At 39.7% G+C, this 24821-nt stretch overlaps 1 protein-coding gene and 1 pseudogene across 1 annotated transcript in view; one reads left to right on the forward strand and one right to left on the reverse strand.

Moving 5' to 3' along the window:
- PCNT (pericentrin) overlaps positions 1 to 24821 on the forward strand; it is a 179207-nt gene that overhangs the window by 58068 nt on the left and 96318 nt on the right. The window contains 3 exon segments of the mRNA XM_037829956.1: positions 9713 to 10170; positions 11639 to 12203; positions 13718 to 13864. Coding sequence (XP_037685884.1) covers positions 9713 to 10170; positions 11639 to 12203; positions 13718 to 13864 — 1170 coding nt within the window.
- Positions 21749 to 23182, reverse strand: LOC119509613 (annotated as a pseudogene).

Genomic DNA, 24821 nt, shown 5'->3' on the forward strand with positions numbered 1-24821 from the left:
TTTTAATTTGAAGACAGTTTTGTTCACCCACTGTACATTCCATCCTTAGTAAACAATTGATGGTTCCCTGTATAATCACGTATTTATGCATTTACCACCATCACCACTATCTATATAAGGGCATCTCCATTTCTTCCACAAGGGAGGAGGAAGAGTCAAAGAAGGTAGAGAGACAAAAGAAAAAGGAAGATGAAAAAATGACAGCTAAAAAGCAACAAAAGGAAAGATAGAATTAAAGTACAGTAAAAGTCAGACAACATCACCAATGCCAAGAGTCCCATACCATTCCCTTATATTCCCCTCTTGTAGGCATTTAGCTTTGGTATATTGCCTTTGTTACATTAAAGGAAGCATAGTACAATGTTTCTGTTAACTTTAGTCTCTAATTTGCATTGATTGTATTTTTTCCCCAATACCAGTTCATTTTTAACACCTTGCAAGGTTGACATTCATTTGTTCTCCCTCATGTAAAAACATATTTGTACATTTTATCGCTATTGTTGAGCGCTCTAGCTTTCACTGAGTTATACAGTCCCAGTCTTTATCTTTTCTCTTTCCTTCTAGTGTCCCACATGCTCTTAACCTTCCTCTTTCAGCCATACTCACAGTCATCTTTGTTCAGTGTACTTACATTGCTGTGCTACCATCACCCAAAATTGTGCTCCAGACCTCTCACTCCTGTCTTATCTGTCTGCAGTGCTTCCTTTAGTGTTTCCTGTAGAGCAGGTATCTTGTTCAAAACTATGTCATTGTCTGTCAGAGAATATTTTAAGCTCTCCCTCATATTTGAAGGACAGTTTTGCCAGATATAGGATTCTTAGTTGGCGCTTTCTCTCTTTCAGCATCTTAAATATACCACACCACTGCCTTCTTGCCTCCATGGTTTCTACTGAGAATTCTGCACATAGTCTTATCAAGCTTCCTTTGCATGTGATGGATCAGTTTTCTCTTGCTGCTTTCAGGATTCTCTGTGTCTTGAACATTTGATAATCTTATTATTAAGTGTTATGATGTAAATGTATTCAGATCTGTTCTGTTTGGTTTATGTTGCGCTTCTGGGATCTGTAATTTTATGTCTTTCTTAAGAGATGGGAAATTTTCATTGATTATTTTCTTTATTATTGCTTCTGCCCCCTTTCCCTTCTCTTCTCCTTCTGGGATACCTGTGACACATACATTCATGCATTTTGTGTTGTCCTTCAATTCCCTGAGACATTGCTCATATTTTTCTATTCTTTTCCCTATCTGTTCTTTTGTGTGTGGGATTTCAGGTGTTTTGTTCTCCAGTTCCTGACTGTTTTCTTCTGCCTCTTGAAATCTGCTGTTGTATGTTTCCATTGTGTCTTTCATCTCTTGTGTTGTGTCTTTCATTTCCATAGATTCTGCCAGTAGGTTTTTCAAACTTTCGATTTCTATGTTGTGTTTGCCCAGTGTTTTCTTTATATCCTTCATCTCTTTTGCCATATCCTCCCTGAACTCGTTGATATAGTTTTTGATTTAATTTAGCATATTTTTTTGAAAATCTGTAATTTACCGTTTCATTAAAGTGAAACAGTATCTCAACTGTATCTTGAATGAGGTGTAAGTTTGTTTCTTTGGCTATAACTTTGTTTTTCTTAGTGTAGGTTGTAGTTTTCTGTTGTCTCGGCATCTGGTTTCCTTGGTTACCCCAATCAGGTTTTCCCAGACCAGAACGGGCTCAGGTCTCAGAATGGGGTTTCAAGTCTCCCTGCGGGTGTGTCCTAGAGATGAACAGTCTTCCTGTGAGGTCTGTAGTCGCTGTGCTTTTCCTAACCTGCCCAGCAGGTGGCGCCTGTCAGCCTGTTGCTCCCGCCTGGTGTAAAGAGGTGTGGTCCTTTTAATTCTCAGCTGAGGTTGTTTCTGTTTTGACTGTTTTCCACCAGGCCCTGGGGTCTGAGTTCTGAAGGGAGGGCCAGCACCAGAGCTAGGCCCCACCTGCTTCCTCTTAGGGAAGATACACCTCCTAGGGAGTTGTCTTCTGCATTTCAATAGTTTCTGTGTCTCTCTGCCTCTTTCAACTCCATCCCTGTCTGGATCAGAGCCCTGTGAACTGAAAATGGCTGAGGCTTCACTGAGTCATTCAGGTCAAGAGAGAGAAAAAGGGAAAGAAAGCCCCCCTTCAGAGCCAGTCCATGGCCCCCCAGTTTTGCCCATTGGTCAGATAGAGCCCCTGGTCATCTGAGTCCCCCCTTTCTGGGGCACAGGTGTTTTCTGGCTCTCTAAGGTCAGTCTCTAAAAGTCTCTGTTTTTTTTTTTTTTTTTTTTTTTTTAATTGATGTTTTGTCCTCTCTGTCAGCCCCACCTCCTCTCCACTGGTAGCTACCTCAGGGTACTCTGCTGCTTGTCTGGAGCTTGTATTGAGCAGTCTACATTTGTTAATTAAAACCCCAGTTGGAGCTGGGCTGAGCTATATTCACTTGTTCTGAGAATGCTGCTTTCTGCCACAGGCAGGTGCTGCAGCTCAGCCTGCCGTGGGGGAGGGGGCTCCTGGTGTAGTTGCGCAGTTTTTACTCACAGATTCTACGTTGCGATCTTAGCCTTTCCATCCAATCCAGGTTGGTCTGTGATGTGTGGACCGTCACGTTTGTCCCCCAGCAGTTATTCCAGATTATTTACTAGTTGTTCCTGGTTGTTTATTAGTTGCTCCAGGGGACTAACTAAATTCCATACCTCTCTATGCTGACATCTTATCTCCTCCCCTCTGTTGACTTTTAAACTATACCTTTTTTACTGTGTTTTCAGTGGTTGCTCCAAGAATTACAGTACACATTCTTTTCACAGGTTACTCGGAGTTAACATCATGCAATTTCACATAAATGTAAGAACCTTACAGTTGACTAGGTGCATTTATTGTCCCTTCTTTGTCTCTTATCCTATAGTTTTCACTGGTGTTATGTCTGCCTAGATTGTAAGGTCTACACTGCAACAGTGTAAGATTTGCTTTGAATTGTCATATGCATTTTAAAGAAATTAAGAGAGAAAACACTCTTATGTTTATCGTTTCCACTGCACTGCATTTCTTCCTGAAGATCTGACTTTGCATCTGGTATCACTTTCCTTCAGCCTGAAGAACATCCGTTAGCATTTCTTGATGTGCCGTCTGCTGTGCAACAAGTTTTCTCTCATCCAAAAAGGTCTTTACTTCACCTTCACTCTTGTAGGATATTTTTGCTGCATTAAGTATTCTGGGGTGACAGGTTGTTTACATTCAGGACTTTCGAGCTGTTCCACTCCTGGCCTCTGTTGTTTCTGATGGAGACTTCTGAGAAGTCTGCTTATTTAAATCTTATTTCTCAGAATGTTACTGGGATGTGTCATTTTTTCTTGCTCCTTCAAAGATTTCTCTCTTTATCTTTGGTGTTCAGCAGTTTGATTATAATGCGCCTCTCTGTGGTTTTCTTTTCTTATGAAATTCTTAAGAGTACCATAAAATTATGTATATTTGGAGGAAAGGAAACAGGGACTCTAAGATACAAAATCACATCAAAAATGTATACTGGATTGACCTCATTTTCTCTTAAGTAAAAATAAATTTATGGAAATGGTGGCCTGTTTTAAGGACTTAGGAAAATTCTGTCATTTATGTCTTTCACCAAATACGGGAAATTTTTATCAAGTATTTTCTTTGGTTATTTTTTTCTGCCATCTGTCTTTCTTCTTGGAATGCCATTTATGTGTATGTTATGACTTTTCACATTCTTGAGGCTCTGTTGATTTTACTTTTTCAAAAATTTTCCTGTTTGTCAAATTCTATTCATTTTCAGGTTTGCTGACTTTCTTTTGTCATCTCCAATTTGCTATTAAGTCCATCCAGTGAGTTCATAAATTTCAGATAATGTGTTTTTCTATTCTAGCATTTTCATTTGATTCTTTTTTGCTAAGATTTCCTCTTTTCATTCATTATGAATGTTTTCATTATGTCCTGAATGTTTTAAACCCTTGTCTGCTAATTTCAACATCTGTGTCGTTTTGTGGTTGGTCTCTGTTGATTGTACTTTCTCATTAGTTTGGGCCTTATTTTCCTATTTATTTGTATAATGTGTAATATTGGATTATGTAATTTTGGGCATTGTGTGTGATATATGCTGGAGACTTTGGATTTTGTTATATTCCTCTGAAGTGTTTTGATATTTGGTTGCTGTTGTTTCAGCAGGCAGTTAGCTTGGCTGAATTCAGACTACATACTCCATCTCTTCTGTGTTGGATTGCTGCTCAGTGTTAAGTCTCTTATTTTAGCCTTAGCTAGCCAGCTTTTGAAGGCCCTACATGTTATGGGTCAGGGGTCAGCATGAAATTTGGGTTTTATTCACAGAATTTGCAGCTCTCCCACTCTGGCTCCATCCTTTTTGGGCTTTACTCTGCTAACTTTCCATCTGTTCTGATTCAAATAAGTAAGATTATGGGATTTCTGTCTGTATAGCCCCGGTGGTCCTGCTGTCAAACCAAAAGCCCTAGAAAAGGGTGAGTCCTTCAGTGCCATTTCTTTCTTGTGAGTGTCGAGCCCCCCTCTCCAGGATCTGCCTGCTTTGGATGATGTATTATTTTATCCAGAGTTTACAGTTGTTGTCTCTGGGAGTATTGATCTGATTAGAGCCACACAGCTATTACAGAAATGGAAGGAAACCTAAACCTATTATTATTTTTTTAAAATTCAGTTTTATTGAGATATATTCACATACCATGCAGTCATCCATGGTGTACAATCATCCATGATGTACACTCAGCTGTTCACAGTACCATCATATAGTTGTGCCTTTATCACCCCAGTCCATTTTTGAACATTTTCTTTATACCAGAAAGAATAAAAATAAGAATAACAAGCAAAAGTAAAAAAGAACAGCCAAACCACCCCCCCCCATCCCACCCGAGTCTTCATTTAGTCCCTGTCCCCATTTTTCTACTCATCCTTCCATACACTGGGTAAAGGGACTGTGATCCACAAGGTTTTCACAGTCAGTTACCCCTTGTAAGCTACATAGTTATACAGTCATCTTCAAGAGTCAGGCCACTGGGTTGGAGTTTGATAGTTTCAGGTATTTACTTCTAACTGTTCCAATTCACTGAAACCTAAAAAGGGATCTCTGTAGTACATAAGAATGCCCACCAGAGTGTCCTCTCAACTCCATTTGAAATCTCTCAGCCACTGAAACTTTATTTTGTTTCATTTTGCTTTCCCCTTTTTGTCAAGAAGATATTCTCAATCCCATGATGCCGGGTCCTAGTTCATCCCTGGGAGTCATATCCTGCATTGCCAGGGAGATTTACACCCCTGGGAATTAGGTCCCACTTATTGGTGAGGGCAGTGAGTTCACCTGCCGAGTGGGCTTAGAGAGGCCACATCTGAGCAACAAAGAGGCACTCAGGGGAGACTCTTAAGCACAATTATAAGCAAGTTTAGCCTGTCTTTTGCCTCAACGAGCCTCATGAGGGCAAGCCCCAAGATAGAGGGCCTGGCATACCAAATCGTCAGTCCTCAGTGTTTTTGAGAACATCAGCAACAATCCAGGTGAGGAAGCCCAACACTTCTGCATTTCCCCCCCAGCTCCTCAGGGGGGCCCTGAGTATGTATTTTTATTCTCTGCTCAAATTACTCTGGGATATGTCACTATTTCACATTAACCTGTGCAAACCTACCCGGTTTCAATTCCTTTTCAAAGTTCCACGTAATCATGGTGTCTCAGCAAGCTGACTGTACAAGTTAAATTGTTTAGTGTACTATAGAAAATATAGGTCCTGTTCCAGATAACCATCTCTTACCTTGCTCTCACACGGAAGTTGAAGTTTTAAAACACAGTCAGTATCGTCCTTTACCCTTTGGCCCAATGTGCTGTAGTCCGAACCGGATCTGCTTCATTCATGTCTCTAATTGAAGTCTGGGCTCTTTTTCAGCTTCTTTAACAGTTGCCGTATGCGTTAATACTGACATTCACATCTACCCAGCTCTAACTCTGAGTTTCAGGTGTCACACAGATACCCAGTGTTCCAGAGACCAACCAGGTCATGCACAAAGGGAGCAGCATCTCAGAATTTGGAGATAGCCTTTCCAATTCAGGAACAGATGTGCCTGCTGCAAGAGCCCACAATCCAGCAACCATTACAATGAGCGTTCCCCTGATAAGCTGTGCTCTAAGATTCAGTTCTGAGTTACACCTTGTAGTTGGTCCATATGGGTGCGGCATTACAGTGTTTTCCTTTGTTTCTGGAGTTCTTCATTCAGAATGCTGTGTACAGGATCCATTCACCTTGTTAGGTCTCACCGTTTCACTCCTTCTTGCAGTTGCTTGATATTCCATTGTATGCACACACCACAGTTCACCATTCCATTCCCCAGTTGATGTACCCACGGGCCACCTCCACCCATTGCAGATCATGAATACTGCCTCCATAAACACCAGTGTGCAAACGTCCACCCATGTCCCTGCTCTCCGCTTTTCCAAGCGTATACCCCATAATGAGGTTGCAGGACCTTATGGCCCCCACGTACTTAGCTTCTTGTGGAACCACCACACTGACCTCCAGAAAGGCTGCACCATTCTGCTGCTTCACCAACAGTAAATAGGTACATCCCTCTCTCCGTGTTTTCTCCAGCACCGTTATCCCTATTTACCTTTGTTCCCTTCACATGCCATACAGTTATCCACAGTGTACGATCAGTTGTTCATGGTATCATCATATAGTTGTGCATTTATCACCACAGTCAGCACTTGAGCATATTGATCACTACAAAAAAAAATTTTTTTTAACGAATAATAAAAAAGATAATAAAAAGAAAAATGTCATACAATACAATATAACAGTAAGGTCAGACAACACCACCACTACCAAGAATCCCATATCCCTCCCTTATGACCCCCTCTCTTACACATTTAGCTTTGGTATATTGCCTTTGTTATATTTAACGGAAGCATATTACAATGTTTCTGTTGACCCCAGATTCCACTTTGCTTTGATTATATTTTTTCCCCAATACCATCATTTTTTCAACACTTTGCATGGTTGACATTCCTTTGTTCTCCCACGTGTAAAAACATTCCCCCATGTGTACATTTAATCACAATCATTACCCACTCCGGCTTTTGCCAAGTCATACAGTCCCAGTCCCTATCATCCATCTTTACCTCAGTGTCGTTCATATCCCTAGCCCACCCCTCTCAGCTTCACTCACAGACATGTTTGTTCAGTGTACTTACAATGCTGTGCCACCATCACACAGCATTACGCTATCTACTTCTGGATCCACACAATCAGTCCTGCTGAACATTCTGTAGTCCTTCAGCATCAAATGCCCGATCTTTACCCTCTTTCTATCTCCTGATAGCCTGTGTTATCAGCTTTTAACTCTCAAAGTTTGCTCATTGATGTTAGTTGATATTAGTGAGACCGTACAGTATTTGTCCTTTTGTTTCTGGCTAACTTCACTCAACATAATGTCCCCAAGGTTCATCCATGTTATTATGTGTTCCGTGTCTTTGTTTTGTCTTACAGCTGCATAATATTCCATCGTGTGTATATACCACAGTTTTGTTTATCCACTCATCTGTTGATGGACATTTGGGCTGTTTTGGTCTCTTGGCAATTGTGAATAACACAATAAACATCGGTTTGCAAATGTCGGTTTGTGTCTTAACTTTCAGTTCCTTTGAGTATATACCTAGCAATGGAATAGCTGGGTCATATGGCAAATCTATACTTAGCTTCCCGAGGAACCGCCACACTGTCTTCCAGAGTGGTTGCACCATTCTACATTCCCACCAACAATGAATAACTGTGCCTCTTTCTCCACATCCTCTCCAGCACTTGCAGTTTTGTGTTTTTTGGATAATGGCCGTTCTTGTAGGTGTGAGATGAAATCTCATTGTGGTTTTGATTTGCATTTCCCTAATAGCTAGTGAAGTTGAGCATTTTTTCATATGTTTTTGAACCATTTGTATTTTCTCTTCAGAAAAGTGTCTGTTCATGTCTTTTGCCCATTTTTTAATTTGGTTTGTCTTTCTGTTGTTCAGTTGTGTAATTGCTTTATATATCTGGGATATTAAACCCTTATCTGATAGGTGGTTTCCAAGTATTGTCTCCCATTGCGTAGGCTGCCTTTTTACTTTTCTGACAAAGTCCTTTGATGTACAAAAATGTTTAATTTTGAGGAACCCCCATTTGTCTATTTGTTCTTGGTTGTTCGTGCTTTAGGTGTAAGGTCTAAACCTTATTTTTAATAACTTAATTTTTAAATAATCGGAGTTGAGATCTTTCTAACATATTTTGGTTTTGTTTATTATTGATGATAACTAGTTTATTGACATTTCTTTTTTTTTCCAACAAGAAAGCTTCAAAATTATTAATTTTAGTTTGTCAACCTCTTGCTTAAGTTCTTTCTGTATCCTGGAATATGACCTGTGCGAGCCAGAAGACCTGCGCATGTTAAACTGTTTGATGTTCTTGTCTCCCTTGGGCTAGTGAAGAAATGCTCAACTTCACTAGCTATTAGGGAAATGCAATAGCTGCATAATATTCCATCGTGTGTATATACCACAGTTTGTTTATCCACTCATCTGTGGATAAACACCTTTTCTTTTAATTTTTTTCCTCTTGAAATTATCTTGGGTATAGGTAAATCGTAATTTAGTCAGAGACCACCAGGAAGAACTAAAGAAAGGTAGGGAGAAAATCCAGCTAATGAAACAAGAATTCAAAGAAAAATTGTTTTCTGCTCCTAATGGCTCTGCCCACCGTGGTGTCATCACGCTGCCCTGGGATGAAAAGAAGACCCTGGCGTGTCTGATTGTCCCTGCTGCTGGTCTTGGTCACAGCCAAGAAGCCTCCCAGCCACTACCTTTGTTTCTCGGTTGATACATGTTTTTAGGCATTCCTTTAACTTTTTTTTTTTAGATTTTTTAATTCAATTTTATTGTGATATTCATATACCATACAATCATCCACAGTGTATGATCAGTTGTTCACAGTACCATCCAATAGTTGTGCATTCATCACCAAAATCAATTTTTGAACAGTTTCATTACTCCAAAAAAAAGGATAAAAATAAAAGTAAAAAAGAACACCCAAACATCCCATCCCCCCCCCATTATTCATTTAATTTTTGTTCCCATTTTTCTACTTATCTTTCCATATACTGGATAAAGGTAGTGTGAGCTGCAAGGTTTTCACAGTCATGTAAGCTATATATTATACAGTCTTCAAGAGTCAAGGCTACTGGTTGCATTTCAGTAGTTTCAGGTATTTCCTTCTAGCTATCCCAATACACTAAAAGCAACAAAGGGCTATTTATATAATGCATAAGAATAATCTCCAGAATGACCTCTCAACTCCATTTGAAATCTCTCAGCCACTGAAACTTTATTTTGTTTCATTTCTCTTCCCCCTTTTCAAGAAGGATTTCTTAGTCCCATGATGCTGGGCCTAGTTCCATTAGCTGTTGTTCAGTGAATTCCTGGACTGCCAACTCCAGAGATAAAGGACATTTGGTTTTAGGTGACATTAAATAAAATGGATTGCATTTTATATAATCAAATAGTTTTAAATTCTTTCCGTTTCTGTCGACATAAACATGCCCATTGCTGTCTTCAGCTTATGTCTGAATGTTGTGGAAATTTCCCTGTCTTCAGAGATGGATTTGGGTCATTACTGCCAATAACCTTTTCTTTTAATTTTTTTCCTCTTAAAATTATCTTGGGTATAGGTAAATCGTAATTTAGTCGAAGACCACCAGGAAGAACTAAAGAAAAGTAGGGAAAAAATCCAGCTAATGAAACAAGAATTCAAAGAAAAAGAGGATGAGTGGAAAGTTACAAGTGAGGACCTAAAGAGAAAAGCGGAAGAGAAATTAGCGTTGATCCTCCTTGAACTGAGAGAAAAGGCTGAATCTGAGAAACTGTCAATAATAAATAAGTTTGATCTTCGAAAAACTGAAATGAGGAAGCTTCAGGATCAGCAGGCGGCCCAGATCCAGGACCTGGAGAAGTCCCTGATGGAGCAGCAGGGCCGCCTGCGGCAGCTTGAGCTCGGCCTTCCAGGAGACGAGCCCCTGCGGTGCAGCCACTGTGGCCCGGAGCCGGGAGGGGAGGCCCAGGGCTGGGGGCTCGCCACGCTCAGTGTCCAGGAGGACTGTGCACTCCAGCTGATGCTGGCTCAGAGCAGGTGGGTGTCCTCCTCTTGTGGTGCGTCTGGCAGGGACCTCAGGGTGGAAGGTAGATGTGCAGGCTGCGTCTCCAGGAAGACCTGGAGAGAGGGGGAGCGGGAGTGGTGAAGGCCGCTTGGTCTCCACCCTACAGTCATAATGGGACAGAGCTTAGTACTCAGCAGTCGCAAATGCTGCCAGTGACCCTGTCTGAGTCCTTTTGGGGGAGGTCATTTTTCATTTGATGGGTGTTGGTTTCATGCATCTTTTTTTTTTTTTTAATTTCAATTAAAGAACTATAAACTTTGTTTATGAAGCATCATTAGGACATACAGCTTATCCATACAAATGTTTGTGTGTCTTTTAAACTTAGATGGTATTTTTTAAGTAAACATTTTTCTAAAGCGTACATGTACTCTTTGACATTTTAAAGAGATTTAAAAAGTGATTCGGTGCCAGCCATTGAATGCAAACCTCAGTTTCTGGGCTGTGGTGTCCGGAGGCATTCTTGAGCCTTGGAGCCTCCCGTCTGGGCTCCGCGTGCCAGACTCTCACCCCATCACCGATGCCTGCTTTGGAGTCAAACTCTACCACATGTGAGCTGAAGGGGCATAGGCAAGGAGCCCCACCTCACTGAACCCTAGTTTTCTCACTTGTGAATGAGGTTTTACAACCTCAAAGGATTATGGTAAATACTAAAGGTGATAATCTGCATGCGAACTACTTTTAGAGCATCCAGTGGGTAGTTAGCATGTAAAAAATTTAGCTGTAATCTGTCTGAATGTAACAAAGCAAAGACACCAGGTATGTACCAAGTAAAGAATGTGTCTGCATCCCCAGTGTTTGCACAATTGTGGGCTGTGTTTTTGAGTTCTCAATGGCCTTCCTGGCCGCCTGCATTCCCATGGCTCGTTCCTCTTTGCCGCTCGGTGCCCTGGCACTTTCCTGCGGTCCGTGCACTTTCATTCACAATTGCAGGTGTTTTCCCAGATCTCTCCACTAGTCTTTGTGGTCCTTTGGGTCCCCATGAGTAATGTTACCATACTTTTCTTGTTTAAGTGCTGAGGTTGCCCTTTGGGCGTAGTAGCTGGGTGAATTGGTCATTTCGCCTGTCCCAGTGGCTTTCCACATTTGCTGTAGGAAATGAGTAAGTGGTTTCTCTCCGTCGCTGCTCTTTCCTTCCAGCTCAAGCCCTTCGTCTGTGAGCGTGGGGTGCTTGTGGATCCGGCCTTTGGCCTCTGAGCTCTTGTGGCTCCATTTGGCTCCCTTCCTTTTCCCTTGAATTTCTGGTGATGGGGATCTTGGACAATTTTGTGGCAGAAGGAGAAGCAGTAAAAAAAAAAAAAAACAACTTAAATCCAGGAATGATGATTTTAATAGTTGAAGTGCTAGTTCCTGTAGGTTATGTGGTTATGTGTTTCAAGGTGAGGTTTAGTGCTTCCATGACTCTGATTTTGGTATCTGTGTTCACTTTGAGTATCATTTCAGGTTTCTAGAAGAACGTAAAGAAATAACAGAAAAATTCTCTGCAGAGCAAGACGCCCTCGTGCGGGAGCTGCAAGAGAAGCATGCCAGTGAGCTCCAGCAGCTCCAGGAGGACCACCGGCGGCACATGGTGGCATTGACAGCCGAGCTACAGATGAAACACCAGGCTGAGGTCGATGAGCTCAAGGCTGCCCTGACGGGTGAGCACCGGGCTCTTCTAGAAACTCATACAGCTGAACTGCAGACTAGACATGCTGCAGAAATCAGTGCTTTGGGGACAAGACATTTGTCAAACCTAGATTCTTTGGAATCCTGTTACCAGTCTGAAATTCAGAACATACAGCATGAACACAGGCAGGCTCTAGAAAGTTTACAGGTAGACCTGGAGGAACAACTGCAGAAGAAGGATTCTTTTCACCAAATGATTATGGCTCAGGAGTTAGAGAAATTGAAACTGAAACATGATGAAGAACTTCAGTCCACAAAGGACAGCCTGAAAATTGAAATGAGCACTAAACATATTGAAAGTCTGAAAGCCATGGCTGCTGAGCTCCAGAATGCGCACCAGGTGAGGCTTGGTTCTGCGGTGGCAGCACCACCTGGGGTCCCACCTGTCCCCTGCGCACGCACTTCCACAGGTGGCGTGTGTGTCTGTGCGTGACTGTTTTTCTCTCTGTGTGTCGGGTAACTTTCGCTTTCTTTTTGAGATCAGTACAGAACAGTGCGTTTTAAACTTTCTGTGTTTTTATCACAGACTCTCTGATAAAGGCTTTGGATCTCTGACCCTAGAAAAATGTATGAATAGGCATATAACATTTTTTTTTTTTTTTTTTTTTTAAATTCAGTTTTATTGAAATATTCACAAACCATACAGTCATCCATGGTATACAATCAACTGTTCACAGTATGATCATATAGTTATGCGTTCATCACCACAATCTATTTCTGAACATTTTCCTTACATCAGAAAGAATCAGAATAAGAATAAAAAATAAAAGTGAAAAGAGAATACCCAAACCATCCCCCCATCCCACCCTATTTGTCATTTAGTTTTTACACCCATTTTTCTACTGATTTTTTTTCAATTTTTTAACTTTGTTTATCAAAAAATTAAAAACAAACAGGCAAACAACAACCAAAAAAACCCCACAACATTTCAAACAAAGCAATGGATTAAGGAAAACAAATAACCTAAAATAACTACTTTGCTTCCAATATGTTCCTACCATACCCCAAGAAAATTAATAAACCATGTCCAAACAGAGGAGTAAGAAAAACAAATAATCTAAAATAACTACATTGCTTCCAACATGTTCCTACCATACCCCAAGAAAATTAACAACCCCTAAGAAAACAATGGAATAAGAGAAAAAAAAAACCTAAAATAACTCTATTGCTTCCAACATGATCTTACTATATCCAAGAAAGTTTACAAACCATAATCATTCCTGAGCATTCCCATAACCTTGAGATTACCCTCCATAGTTTATCTGTTCTTATTAGATTATCATTCCCCCTCCACTAATTGGTATCTCTAGGTCCCCTACATTCTACAGTATAAAACACTGTACATTTTTCACAGAATTCACATTAGTGGTAACATACAATATCTCTCTTTTTGTGCCTGGCTTATTTTGCTCAGCATTATGTCTTTTTTTTTTTTTTTTTTTTTTTTTTAATCTTCATTTTATTGAGATATATTCGTATACCACGCAGTCATACAAAACAAATCGTACTTTCGATTGTTCACAGTACCGTATGCGCGGTGGGGCCTCAGCTGTCATTTGGGGAGCACAGCGAGTGGTTGTTTATCCCACAGTTGCTGTCCACACAAACACCTTTCTTCCTTAAAGTGTGTTGTTTGCAAAATTTGGATGTATTTTGTGTTCTCATTTGAAGATTCTGGCTGAATGTGGTTTCGCTGTGGGTAGTGCCCTTGGTCTGTTCAGTGCTCTTGGCACAGCATAGGGGGTTAATAAATATTCATGTAATGAATTAAATTCTAAGGAGCAGCAGAGAAATAAAATAAGCACAGCATTATAGCCTAATGGTACTTTTTGTTATTAATGCAACTTTGTACAGAGTGAACTTGAAAGGGAAAAGAATGCGGCTTTGGATGAAAAAGAGGAGCTGCACAAACTGGAGAGTGAAAAAGCACAGTCACTTTTCCAGAAGGAGAAGGAGTCTTTGTGTCTGCAGCTTCAGGAGAAGAGTAACCAGATTCAACAGGTATGTGGAAATGCACTTGTTCTTTTGTATTACCTTTGACAGCGCCTGTGTGTTTTATTTTTAGAGTTAGTGCTAAGCACATTATATGTTTTTCTACCTTAACCTTCCCCTGCCCCCATTGTGCACTGAGGCCCAGGAGAGGGTCCATGAATTTGCCAAAAGAACCCTGGCTATCAAATGGCAGAGCCCAGGCCCTGCACATCGATGTATCTGACTTAATTTGGAAGGATATAAAAATTACTAATCTGCAGGGTGCAGGGCAGTGTGTGGGGCAGCGTGTATGTGCTGAGTCAGGAATCAGCAGCAGGTCAGAGGGCAGGGGAGCCAGGCTGGGGGCTGAGGGAAGGTGGGAGCTGCAGGGTGAGAAAGGGTCAAAGACCGAGGGCAGTGAGTGTCAAGACAGGGTTATCCAAGCCGAGGGAGGGACTTTTATAAGAGAAAAGGCCTCACACTCATAGTGTCTCCCAAACTTTTTCTTCAAAGTATCAGGCATTTCTGCTACAATACAGTGTATGCTTTCCTGAAAAACTTCTGTAAAACTGCATATAGAAACATAGCTCATGGGCAAAGTAGGGTTAAAGCCGTGCTATTCAAAACCTGCGTGACTTCAACCCAAGTGCCAGCACAGTTAAAAGGAAATGCTACGTTCCTAATTGATAAAGAAATGTAGGGATGACAGCCTGATGGAAAGGAGTGTTAAGAAAGGGCGAAGCCTGCTGAAACAAGAAGAGAAGAGCCAACTGCATCAAGAGTAGGGAGACTTACACTGCTAACACCTGGAGACTGAGCGCTGGAGGGTAGGTGGGTTGGTTCGTGACCAGAGAACTAATGGAGGGAGTGGGGCCAATGGGGGTGTGTGATGGGGGAGGTGGGGCTTGATGCCAGGCCACCCTCCTGCTGCAGCTGCTGCACTTTCTGCTGCTGTTACCTAAGTGCACAAACCTGAGTGTGCTGGAGGGAAGTTCACCTGTGAGGCAGTCGCAGCGGCCCAGATGCCACTCCCGCTTGCCTCTTGTATGGCTGGACAGTGTCTCTGCTTGCAGAGATGAGTGTGTGCTCCAGCAGACAGACCCCCCCTTTCAGAGCCAGGGTTCTTTCTATTGTGAAATGATCATTCAGGCATCTTTTTAATGCACATTAAATAGTTAAATAATGGTATGAAATAAGTATTTGCGTCCTGTCGCCCAGCTAAGTATCTCAAAAGAACCTTCGGGTCCCTCTGTAACCACCTGTCCCTGCATCCCTGTCGGAGGTAACCATTGCACTGATTTTTATGAGATGTGTTCTTGAACAATATATGTGGTCGTTTAGCTGCTTTTGAATTACATACAGGGGGAATCTGTAATTGCCTCTTTTCATACAACCTTGATTGGGAGATTCATTGATGACAGCCTGAGAAGCTGTGATCCATTAATTTCCATTGTTGAATGGCGTTCTGCTGTACGAATATACCACAATTTATTCCTTCTTCACTAGTGGACTTCGGCTTGTCTCCAGTTTATGCCATTGTGAATAAAGCTGCCATGTGCTCTTGTACATCTGCCTCTTGTTACAGATGTACAGGCGTTTCTCGAGACTCCACACCGAGAAGTAGCTACCCATGTTCAACCTGGCAAGTAATGCCAGACTACTTTTTAAAGTGGTTGTACCAATTTATACCTCATAACAGTATGTGAGAGTTCCTTTTACTTCACAGCCTTGCCAACACCTGGAATGTTCCTACTTTAAAATTTTTGCCAATATTGTGGCTATGAAACTGTATCGCCTGATGGTATTAATTTGCATTTTCTTATTTACTAATGAGATCAGGCATCTGTTAACATGTTTATGGCCTATTTATGTTTCTTCTTCTATGAAATGGCTGTATCTTTATTTTAAAATAATTGACTTTTTCTTACTGACTTATCAGACTTCTTTATATATTCTGGATTTTTTTTCCAAGTTGTGTTTCTTTTTGTTTATTTTTTTCTTTCTGGCATCGATTGATAAACAACAGTTCTTGATTGATGAATTGAGCAGTATCACATTTTTCCCGCTTTATAGTTGTGTGCTGTCTGTGCCTTACTTAAGAAATGTTTTCCTGTTTCATATAGGCATTCTCCAAGATTTCCTTGTAAAAATTGCACCGTTTTCCCTCTTGGATTTGAGTTTTTAATCCCTGTGCTGGGGGGTGAGGTGGGGTAGCCACCTACATCTTCCTGTGAGGTGACTGGGTCCCCCGCCCTCCCTGCCGCCCTCACTGCCAGCCCTCGGGTGCAGCGCCCAGATGCCGGTGGGGGGGGCGGGCACTGGCCACTCTCGGGGGCCTCTGAGCAGCTTGACCGTTCCTGTGAAAGGCGGGGTGGTCCTGAGAGCCACGCGTCTGGACGTCTGGATGCTGCCCATCCTTGTTCTTGATGAAGAGTCTTTGCTTTGGACTTTTTGTTAGATTTCTGTTTTGGTGCTTGAGATTGCAATTGAGTCTTACTTTGAAACTGGTATTGAAGTATAGGAATGCAGCTGAGCTTTGTGATCGACCTTAACAGGCAGCTTTCAACATTTCGTTATTAGGAAAAATGTTTGCTGTCAGTGTTTTAGATTATGTTTTTCAGGTTAAGGGACTTTCCATCTGTTCCTAATTTGTGAGTGGTTTTATCATGATGAATATTAAGCTTTAATAGCTCCGTTTTGTACTTATTGAGATAATATGATTTTTCTCATTTAATCTGGTAATATGATGAGCCACAACTGATTTTTTGAATATTAAACAAACTTTATATCTTTGTGATACAACCAGTTTGGGTATAATTTTCATGTATTGCTAGATTTGTTTAATATTCCTTTTTTAAAATTTAATTTATTTTTAATTGTGGTAAAATATAAATAATGTAAAAGTAATTTTAACCAATTTTAAGTGGACAGTTCTGTGCAATTAAGTACATTGACAACATTGTATAACTTTCAATATTGTCTGTGTCCAGACTCTCTTTATCATCCCAAACCGAAATCCACACCCATTAAGCAGCAGCTCCATCCCCTCACCCGCACCTGGTCCCCACTATTCTGCCTTCTGTCTCTCTGGTTTTCTTATTCTAAGTTTCTCATGTATGAGAAATCATACAGTATTTGTCCTTTTGTGGACTTACTTCATTCAACAGAATGTCTTCAAGGCTTGTCCATGTTGTACCATGTGCCAGCTTTTCGTCCCTCTTGATGGCTGAGTGATGGCACACTGTGTTTTGTTCTTCCCTTCACTGGTTGACGGACGCTTGGGTTGCTTCCACTTTTGGCCGTTGTGAGCAGTGTCACTGTGAACATCATTGTGAAAGTGTCTGTCCAAGTCCCTGCTTTTAGTTCTTTTGGGTCTGTACTACTAGGAGTGGGCTTGCCAGGTCGTATGGTAATTCTATGTTTAACTTTTCTGAGGAACTGCCAAACTGTACCTGTTTACATTCCCACCAACAATATACAAGGGTTCCTATTTTCTGCGTCTTCACCAATACTTGTTTTCTGTTTTTTAATGATAGCCATCCTAGTGAGTATGAAGTGGTATCTCATTGTAGTTTAAATTTGCTTTTGTCTAATGGCTAATGATGTTGAGCATCTTTTCTTGTGCTTATTGGTCATTTGCATATCTTCTGCAGAGAAAAATAGTCCAATCCTTGGCCCATTTTAAAATTGGGTTGTTTGTCTTTTTGTTGTTGAGTCGTAGGATTTCTTTATATATTCTGGATATTAAACCCTTATCAGATATATGGTTTCCAAATATCTTCTCCCATTCTGTTTTCTTTTTACTTTCTTGATACTGTCCTTTGCTGAAAGTTTTCAATTTTGATGAGGTCCAGTTTATTTTTTCTTTTGTTATCTGTGTGTTTGGTGTAAACTCGAAGAGTCTGCTCCTTAATACAAAGTCTTAAAGATATATCCCTATGTTTTCTTGAGAGAGTTTTATAGTATCTCCTCTTATATTTAGGTCATTGATCTATTTTTAATTAATTTTTGTATATAGTGAGAGGTAGGGTTCCACATTCATTCTTTTGCATGTGGATTTCTAGTTGTCCCAGCACCATTTGTTGAGGAGAACATTTTTCTCCATTGAATAGACTTGCTACCTTTGTCAAAAATCAGCTGGCCAAAGATGTGTGGGTTTATTTCTGGACTCTCAGTTCTGTTCCACTGGTCTGTGTGTCTATCCTTATGCCAGTACTGCAGTGTTTTAATTACTGTCACTTTGTAGTAAGTTTTGAAATCAGGAAATGTGAGTCCTCCAACTGTGTTCTTCTTCAAGGAGTTTGGTTATTTAGGGCCCCTTGAAGTTCCGTATGAATTTGAGCATCATGTTTTCCATTTCTGCAAAAACGGCTCCTGTAATTTTTATAAGAATTACATTGATTTGTAGATTACTTTAGGCAGTATTGATATGTTTACAATATTACCTCTTACAATTCATGAATGTAGGGTGTCTTTCCATTTATTTAGATCTTCTTTAATTTCTTTTCGGAATGTTTTGTATTTTCAGAAAAAAGTCTTTCACCTCCTTGGTATATTTATTCCTAGATATTTTATTCCTTTTAGATGCTATTGTAAATGGAATTGTCTCCTAATATCCTTTTAGATTGTTTATCAATGTATATAGACACACAACTAATATTCCCATGTTAATCTTGCATGCTGCAACTTTGCTGAATTGATTTATTTGTTCTAGTGGCTTTCTTGTAGATTCTTTTGGATTTTTTTTATATTGGATCATGTCATTTATGAAAAGGGATTGTTTTACTTCTTTTCCAATTTGGATGCCTTTAATTTCTTTTTCTTGACTGATTCTTCTGGCTAGAACTACCAGCACAGTGTTCAGTGACAGTGGTGAAAGCCTTATTCCTTATCTTAGGGGGAAAACTTTCAGTCTTTCACCATTGAGTATGGTTTTTGCCATAGTTTTTTTATAAATGCCTTTTATCATGTTCAGAAAGTTGCCTTCTTGTACCAGATTGTATATATTATATCCCCCAGAAAAAGCCATGTTCTTTGATGCAATCTTGTGGGGGCAGGTGTATTAGTGGGGATTAAGTTGGAACATTTGGATTAGTTTGTTTCCATGGAAATGCACCCCACCCAACTGTGGGTGATAACTCTGATTGGATACATGGAGGTGTGGCCACACCCATTCAGCGTGGGCCTTGATTATTTTACTGGAGCACTACATAAGGTCAGACAGAGTAGTGAGCTTGCTACAGCCAAGAGGGACACTTTGAAGAATGCACAGGAGCTGAGAGAGGAACTGCAGTTTGCAGAGACATTTTGGAGATGGCCTTTGAAAGCAGACTTTTGCTCCAGAGAAGCTAAGAGAGGGCAAATGCCCCAAGAGCAACTGAGAGTGACATTTTGGGGAGAAGCTGAAGCCTAGAGAGGAATATCCTGGGAGAAAGCCATTTTGAAACCAGAACTCTGTAGCAGATGCCAGCCATGTGCCTTCCCAGCTAACAGAGGTTTTCCGCACACCACTGGCCATCCTCCAGTGAAGGTACCCGATTGTTGATGACTTACCTTGGACAGTTTATGGCCTTAATACTGTAACTGTGTAACCAAATAAACCCCTTTTATAAAAGCCAATCCATTTCTGGTGTTTTGCATTCTGGCAGCATTAGTAAACCAGAACACTTCTCTTCCTAGTTTTCTGAGTGTTTTTAGCATGAAAGAATGTTCGGTTTTGTCAAACACCTTTTCTGCATCAATTGAGATGATCTTGTGGTTATTTTTTCTTCATTCTATTAAGTGGTATATTATGTTGATTTTCTTATATCAGACTATCTTTGCATTCCTGAAATTATTTCCACTTAGTCATATTGTATGATTCTTTTAATATTCTTTATATAAAGTATGCCAGTATTTTGGTGAGGAATTTTGCGTCTATATTCATCAGGGATATTGGTACGCAATTTTCTTTTCTTGTGTTGTCTTTAAGTGGCTTCTGTATTAGGGCAATGCTGGCCTCATAGAATGAGTTAGGAAATGTTTCCTTCCCTTCTGTCTTTTGGGAGAATTTGAGAAGGATAAGTGTTAAGTCTTTCAATGTTTGGTTGGATTCAGCAGTGAAGCCATCTGGTCCTGGACTTTCCTTTCTTGGGAGGATTTTGATGACTGATTCAATCTCTGTACTTGTTACATGTCTTTTGAGGTTTTCTATTTCTTCTTTATATGTTTCAACAAATTTGTCTTATTTCATCCAGGTTTTCTCATTTGTTGTTGGCAAATTACTGTTTGTAGTGCCTTCTTACCATTTTTATTTCTGTAAGGTCAGTAGTAACATCACCACTTTTGTCCCCAATTTTAGCTATTTTGCTTCTTCTCTGTCAGTCTGCCTAAAGGTTTGTTGATTTTATTGAATTTTTTTTCCAAAACAACTTTTGGTTTTGTTGGTTCTCTTTATTGTTTTTCTTGTTCTCTGTTTCATTTATCTCTAATCTTTACTCTTTCCTTCTTTCTAGTAACTTTTGGTTTAGTTTGCTCTTGATTTCAACACAAACTAAAGTAAAAATTTTGAGACATAAATGATTTTGAGACAAAATGTAGGAATTTTTGAGACAAAATGTAGGAATTTTCTTTTAAAACAGGCAGTAAGAATAGCTAAAGGAGATCTATGAAATTTAATTTTGACATGAAAAAATTTATTGCAAAATGATTTTAAGTCATTTAAGAAACTATTATACATTAATATATTACTTATTGTCTATTATACCTAGGTGAATATTCGATATTGAGTGTTTTAAGCTATAAATGAGCTAACTAGTTTTTAAATCCAAAAAAAAAAAAAAAAATCGAAGATAGAAGACAGAAACCTAACTTTTTTTAACATTTAACAAAAATTTCTGCATAGTTTCTTCAAAAAATTTGTTAGCCTTGTAATTGTGACTAGCATTACAGCTTTTAAAAGAAGTCTTACCCAGGTCAACAGTAAACAGAAAAAACCCCGAGCATGATGACTGTTGAAAATAGCCATTGGTGCATACTCATGTACCACACACACATGCAGAAAATACATGTCAAACCTGCTGTTAAATTGCTAAATTGCATGTTTTGGTTTTCCTTACAATTTAAAAGACTGGATGCTGGGAACTCTATAAGTTATAAATAAGAACAAAACAAAATCCTCTCTTCTTGCCAAAAGGTGTACAGTTGTATTATATTCTATTTTAGTTGTTAACAAATCTGAAAATTGGATAAAACCATTTTATCAAAACAATAAGTTTGCTCAGTGAGTACTGAAAAATCAAAACTTATCCAAAGTGAATGCAAATGAAAATTGTGCTATATCATATTACATGCACCCCTTAAAATTAGGGTGATTAACAGAACAGTTAAAATCACATCAGGTAAGTTTAAGATTTAGCCCCTAAAGAATATTTATTTTTATTGTTTTACTGTTTTATTGAAAGAAATAAGTTTAATCTAAAGTACTGGTTTATCATGATCTTCTTCTGTTACTTAGTTTAAACCATGAAGTTCACGTATGAGACTGTAAGCTGATGTAGGTACTCTCGATTACAGGTCTACATCTAATGGCCTATAAATGTCAGTGGAAGCAATACTGTTCCGTGAGGCACAACAATTTCCTTTCGTTTTATAATCAATAACTTCTAACCCAGCTCGACAATTAATTACATTTTAAATTATAGATTTGAAAAATGTATTCGCAGCGTATTAAAAAAATGCAATATGAAAATCGTGCTTTTCAGAGTCAGTGAATTTTTTGTTTATTTTTATGGCTATTTGGTTTACTTCCTTCTTCTGGGCAAGATTAGTATGCAACTCTCATTCTTATAGACAATCAAAAACCATAGAGCCAAAGTGTCTGCATACCTAACTTGGTATTGTCAGCTGTAAACTAGCACCCTAAGAACAATTGTACTAAATTTTAATACTCTTCATTAACAGTTCCATTTTCCTGAGTTTGTGTTCTTTGGCATGGGCTTAGGATATAATCCATTTTTCGGAAGGTGCTCCTTGCTGAGGTGAGCTTGAGCTCCCTGCTGCAGCTGGAAGGAGCCTGATGTGTGAAGAGGCTGAAGCAGAGTCTCTGGGATGGAAAGCGCAGCAGCCGTGCGCTCCAGTGCAGCAGCAAGGCACCGACTGGTTGGTTGCATCTGAATTACATACCAACTAGAAGCACTGGTTTTTTGTTTTTGTTTTTTTTAAATTTTGTTTTAATGCAATTTTATTGAGATGTATAAATCACCATAATCAATCTATTCAAAGATTCAAATTTTCTTTACTCCAAAAAATGTTCAAATTTTTTTTACTCCAAAAAATAAAATAAAAATCAGAATAAAAAAGAATATGCAAAACATTCCATTCCCCTCCTCCCATTGTTCATTTACTTTTTTTTCCACACTCATTCATTGTTTTTTTTTAACTTTATCAAAAAATTAAAAAAACACTTCAAACAAAACCAAAACAAAGGAATAAGAAAAAACAAATAACTACATTTCTGCAAACTTGTTCCTACCATACCCCCCAGAAATTAACAAACCGTAATTGTTCCTGAGCATTCCCAGAACATTAAGTTTACCCTCCATAACTTACCTGTTCTTGTTAGATTATCATTCCTACTTCACTACTTGCTGTCTATTGCTAGGTCCCCTACATTCTACTACATATAAACCATTTATTTTACGTTTTTCACAGTGTTCACATTCGTGGTAAAATAGAATATTTCTCTGTTTGTGCCTGGCTTATTTTGCTCAGCATTGTGTCTTCAAGGTTCATCCATGTTGTCTTATGTTTCATGATATCATTCTTTCTTACTGCTGTGTCGTATTCCATCATGTATATATACCACATTTTGTTTATCTGTTCACCTGTTGAAAAACATTTGGGGTGTTTCCATCTCTTGGCAATTGTGAATATTGCTGCTATGAGCATCGGTGTGCAGATATCTGCTCGTGTCACTGCTTTCAGATCTTCTGGGTATATACCGAGAAGTGCAATTGCTGGATGGAAGGGTAACTCGATATCTAGTTTTTGAAGGAACTGCCAGACTAACTTCCAGAGTGTCTGTATCATTATACAGTCCCACCATCAGTGAAACACTAGTTTTTAACCACCTTGCTTGGGAAGTCGGAACAAGGAATTCTTATAGAAAATGTCCTTAGCTTGCCTCCGTGTGCTGTCAGTAATGATGATTGTGGGAGGATAAATAGGAGAATCTAAGATAAATTCTTTTAAATTAGCAGCTTCAGTCCCTGGGTGTATTATTAATGTACCAGACTTTTGGCAAATAGTTGGAAGTTCAGGATCTAAGTTTGTAGTTCTGAGGCCGTGAAAATTTCCAAATTGAGCCATCAACAGGTGATGGTTTTCCCTGAAGACTAGCTACCAGCGATCCTCGAGGCATATGAATCTGGTGATCTCTCCCTTCTCTCCCGGGTTTCATGGCTTCCAGCTTCTGGCTTCACTAGCTTCCTCTCTGTTTGTGTAGTTTCTCTCTGCTTCTGTGTGTCCTCTCAACTTCTGGATTGTCTCTCTTTTCTCTCTCGGCTTTTCTGTGGCTTTTTTTTCAATGTCTTTTCTCTTGCTACCTTTTTTTTTTTTTTTTTTAATCTTTAGCTGTTTTTTTTTTGTAGTGTACCATTTTGATTCCCAGCTTTCCTTTTTAATATATATTTTAGTCATTTTTTATTATCTTATTGGATATCCCTTGTATGTGACAAGTCTCTTCTCGCTTGCTGCTCTCAAAATGCTCTTTTTCTTTGGATTTTGACAGTTTTGCTATACTGTGTCTTTGTGTAGATCTCTTAGAGTCTGTCCTGCTTGCAGTTTGTGGAGCTTCCTGCATGCGAATATTTTATGTCTTTCGTCAGATTTGGGAAGTTTTCGGCCATTATTTTTTCACATGCTTTTTCTGCCGCTTTCTCTCTTATCCTTCTGGGATTCCAGTGATGCACATGTTTGTGTGCTTTAGGGCATTCCACAGTCCCTCAGGGTCTCTTAAGTTTTCTTTAATTTTGTTTTCTTTACACTTCTCACACTGGGTGCTTTCAGTTGTCTTTTTTGCATGTTTGCTGATCCTTTTTTCTGAGTGTTCAGATCTACCTTTGAATCCCCTCTAGTGAGCTTTTCGTTTGAATTACTGTTGTTTGCAGCTCCAAAATTTCTGTTTGGCTCCTTTTTAAAATTTCTGTCTCTTTATTTTGTTTGAACAATGTATTTCTAATACCCTTTAGTTCTTTGAATATGGATTCCTTTAGCTCATTGAGCGTATTTATGACAGTGACTAGTAGTTCCAATGTATATGAGCTTCCTCATCGGTGGTTTATGGCTTATTCTTTTTTTCCTGTAAATGGGCCCTACTTAACTGTTTCTTTGTATGTGTTGTAATTTTTGTTGAGAATTGGGTTATGAGTATTATGTTGTCATAACTCTGGAAATCTGATTCTCCTACTCCTCTGGGATTGCTGGGATGTATTTATTTTTCCTTGTTGAAGACTGGAGCCATCAATTTGTGACTTTTCAGTACTATTTTCCCCCCAGACGGAGTTCCTTGTGCTGTTTTAAACTTTAATATCTTTATTGTCTGTCTTTCTTTAGATTCCCTTGATCTGCCAGCTACTGACGGGGCCCATGTCTGGCACTGTGACTTTGGTGTGGTCAGTTTTTTCTGGCCGGCGGTTATCGGTTTTGTGTGCTCACCCCTCTGGCCAACCCTGGGTGAGGCGGCTCTGCAGGAAGGCCTGGGCTGCCGGCCACCCCTGGCAATGCATCCCTGCCCCGACCCCTCCTGGCCACTGTCCCCTGACCACCGTCCTCTGAGTGCCGCCTCTCACCACCATCCACTGTGCCCTGCCTCGAGGGCCTGGGGGGTGCAGTTCTAGGCCTCCAGGAGTGTTTGGGGCATGTTTATCCATCATCTGTATCTCTCTGTCATTTTTTTCATTGTTGACCATTTTGGAATTTGAATTTCTCTGCTTCTTCACTCCACCTT

This window comes from Choloepus didactylus, chromosome 1 (assembly GCF_015220235.1).
Source record: "Choloepus didactylus isolate mChoDid1 chromosome 1, mChoDid1.pri, whole genome shotgun sequence".
NCBI classification, from domain to species: Eukaryota; Metazoa; Chordata; class Mammalia; order Pilosa; family Megalonychidae; genus Choloepus; species Choloepus didactylus.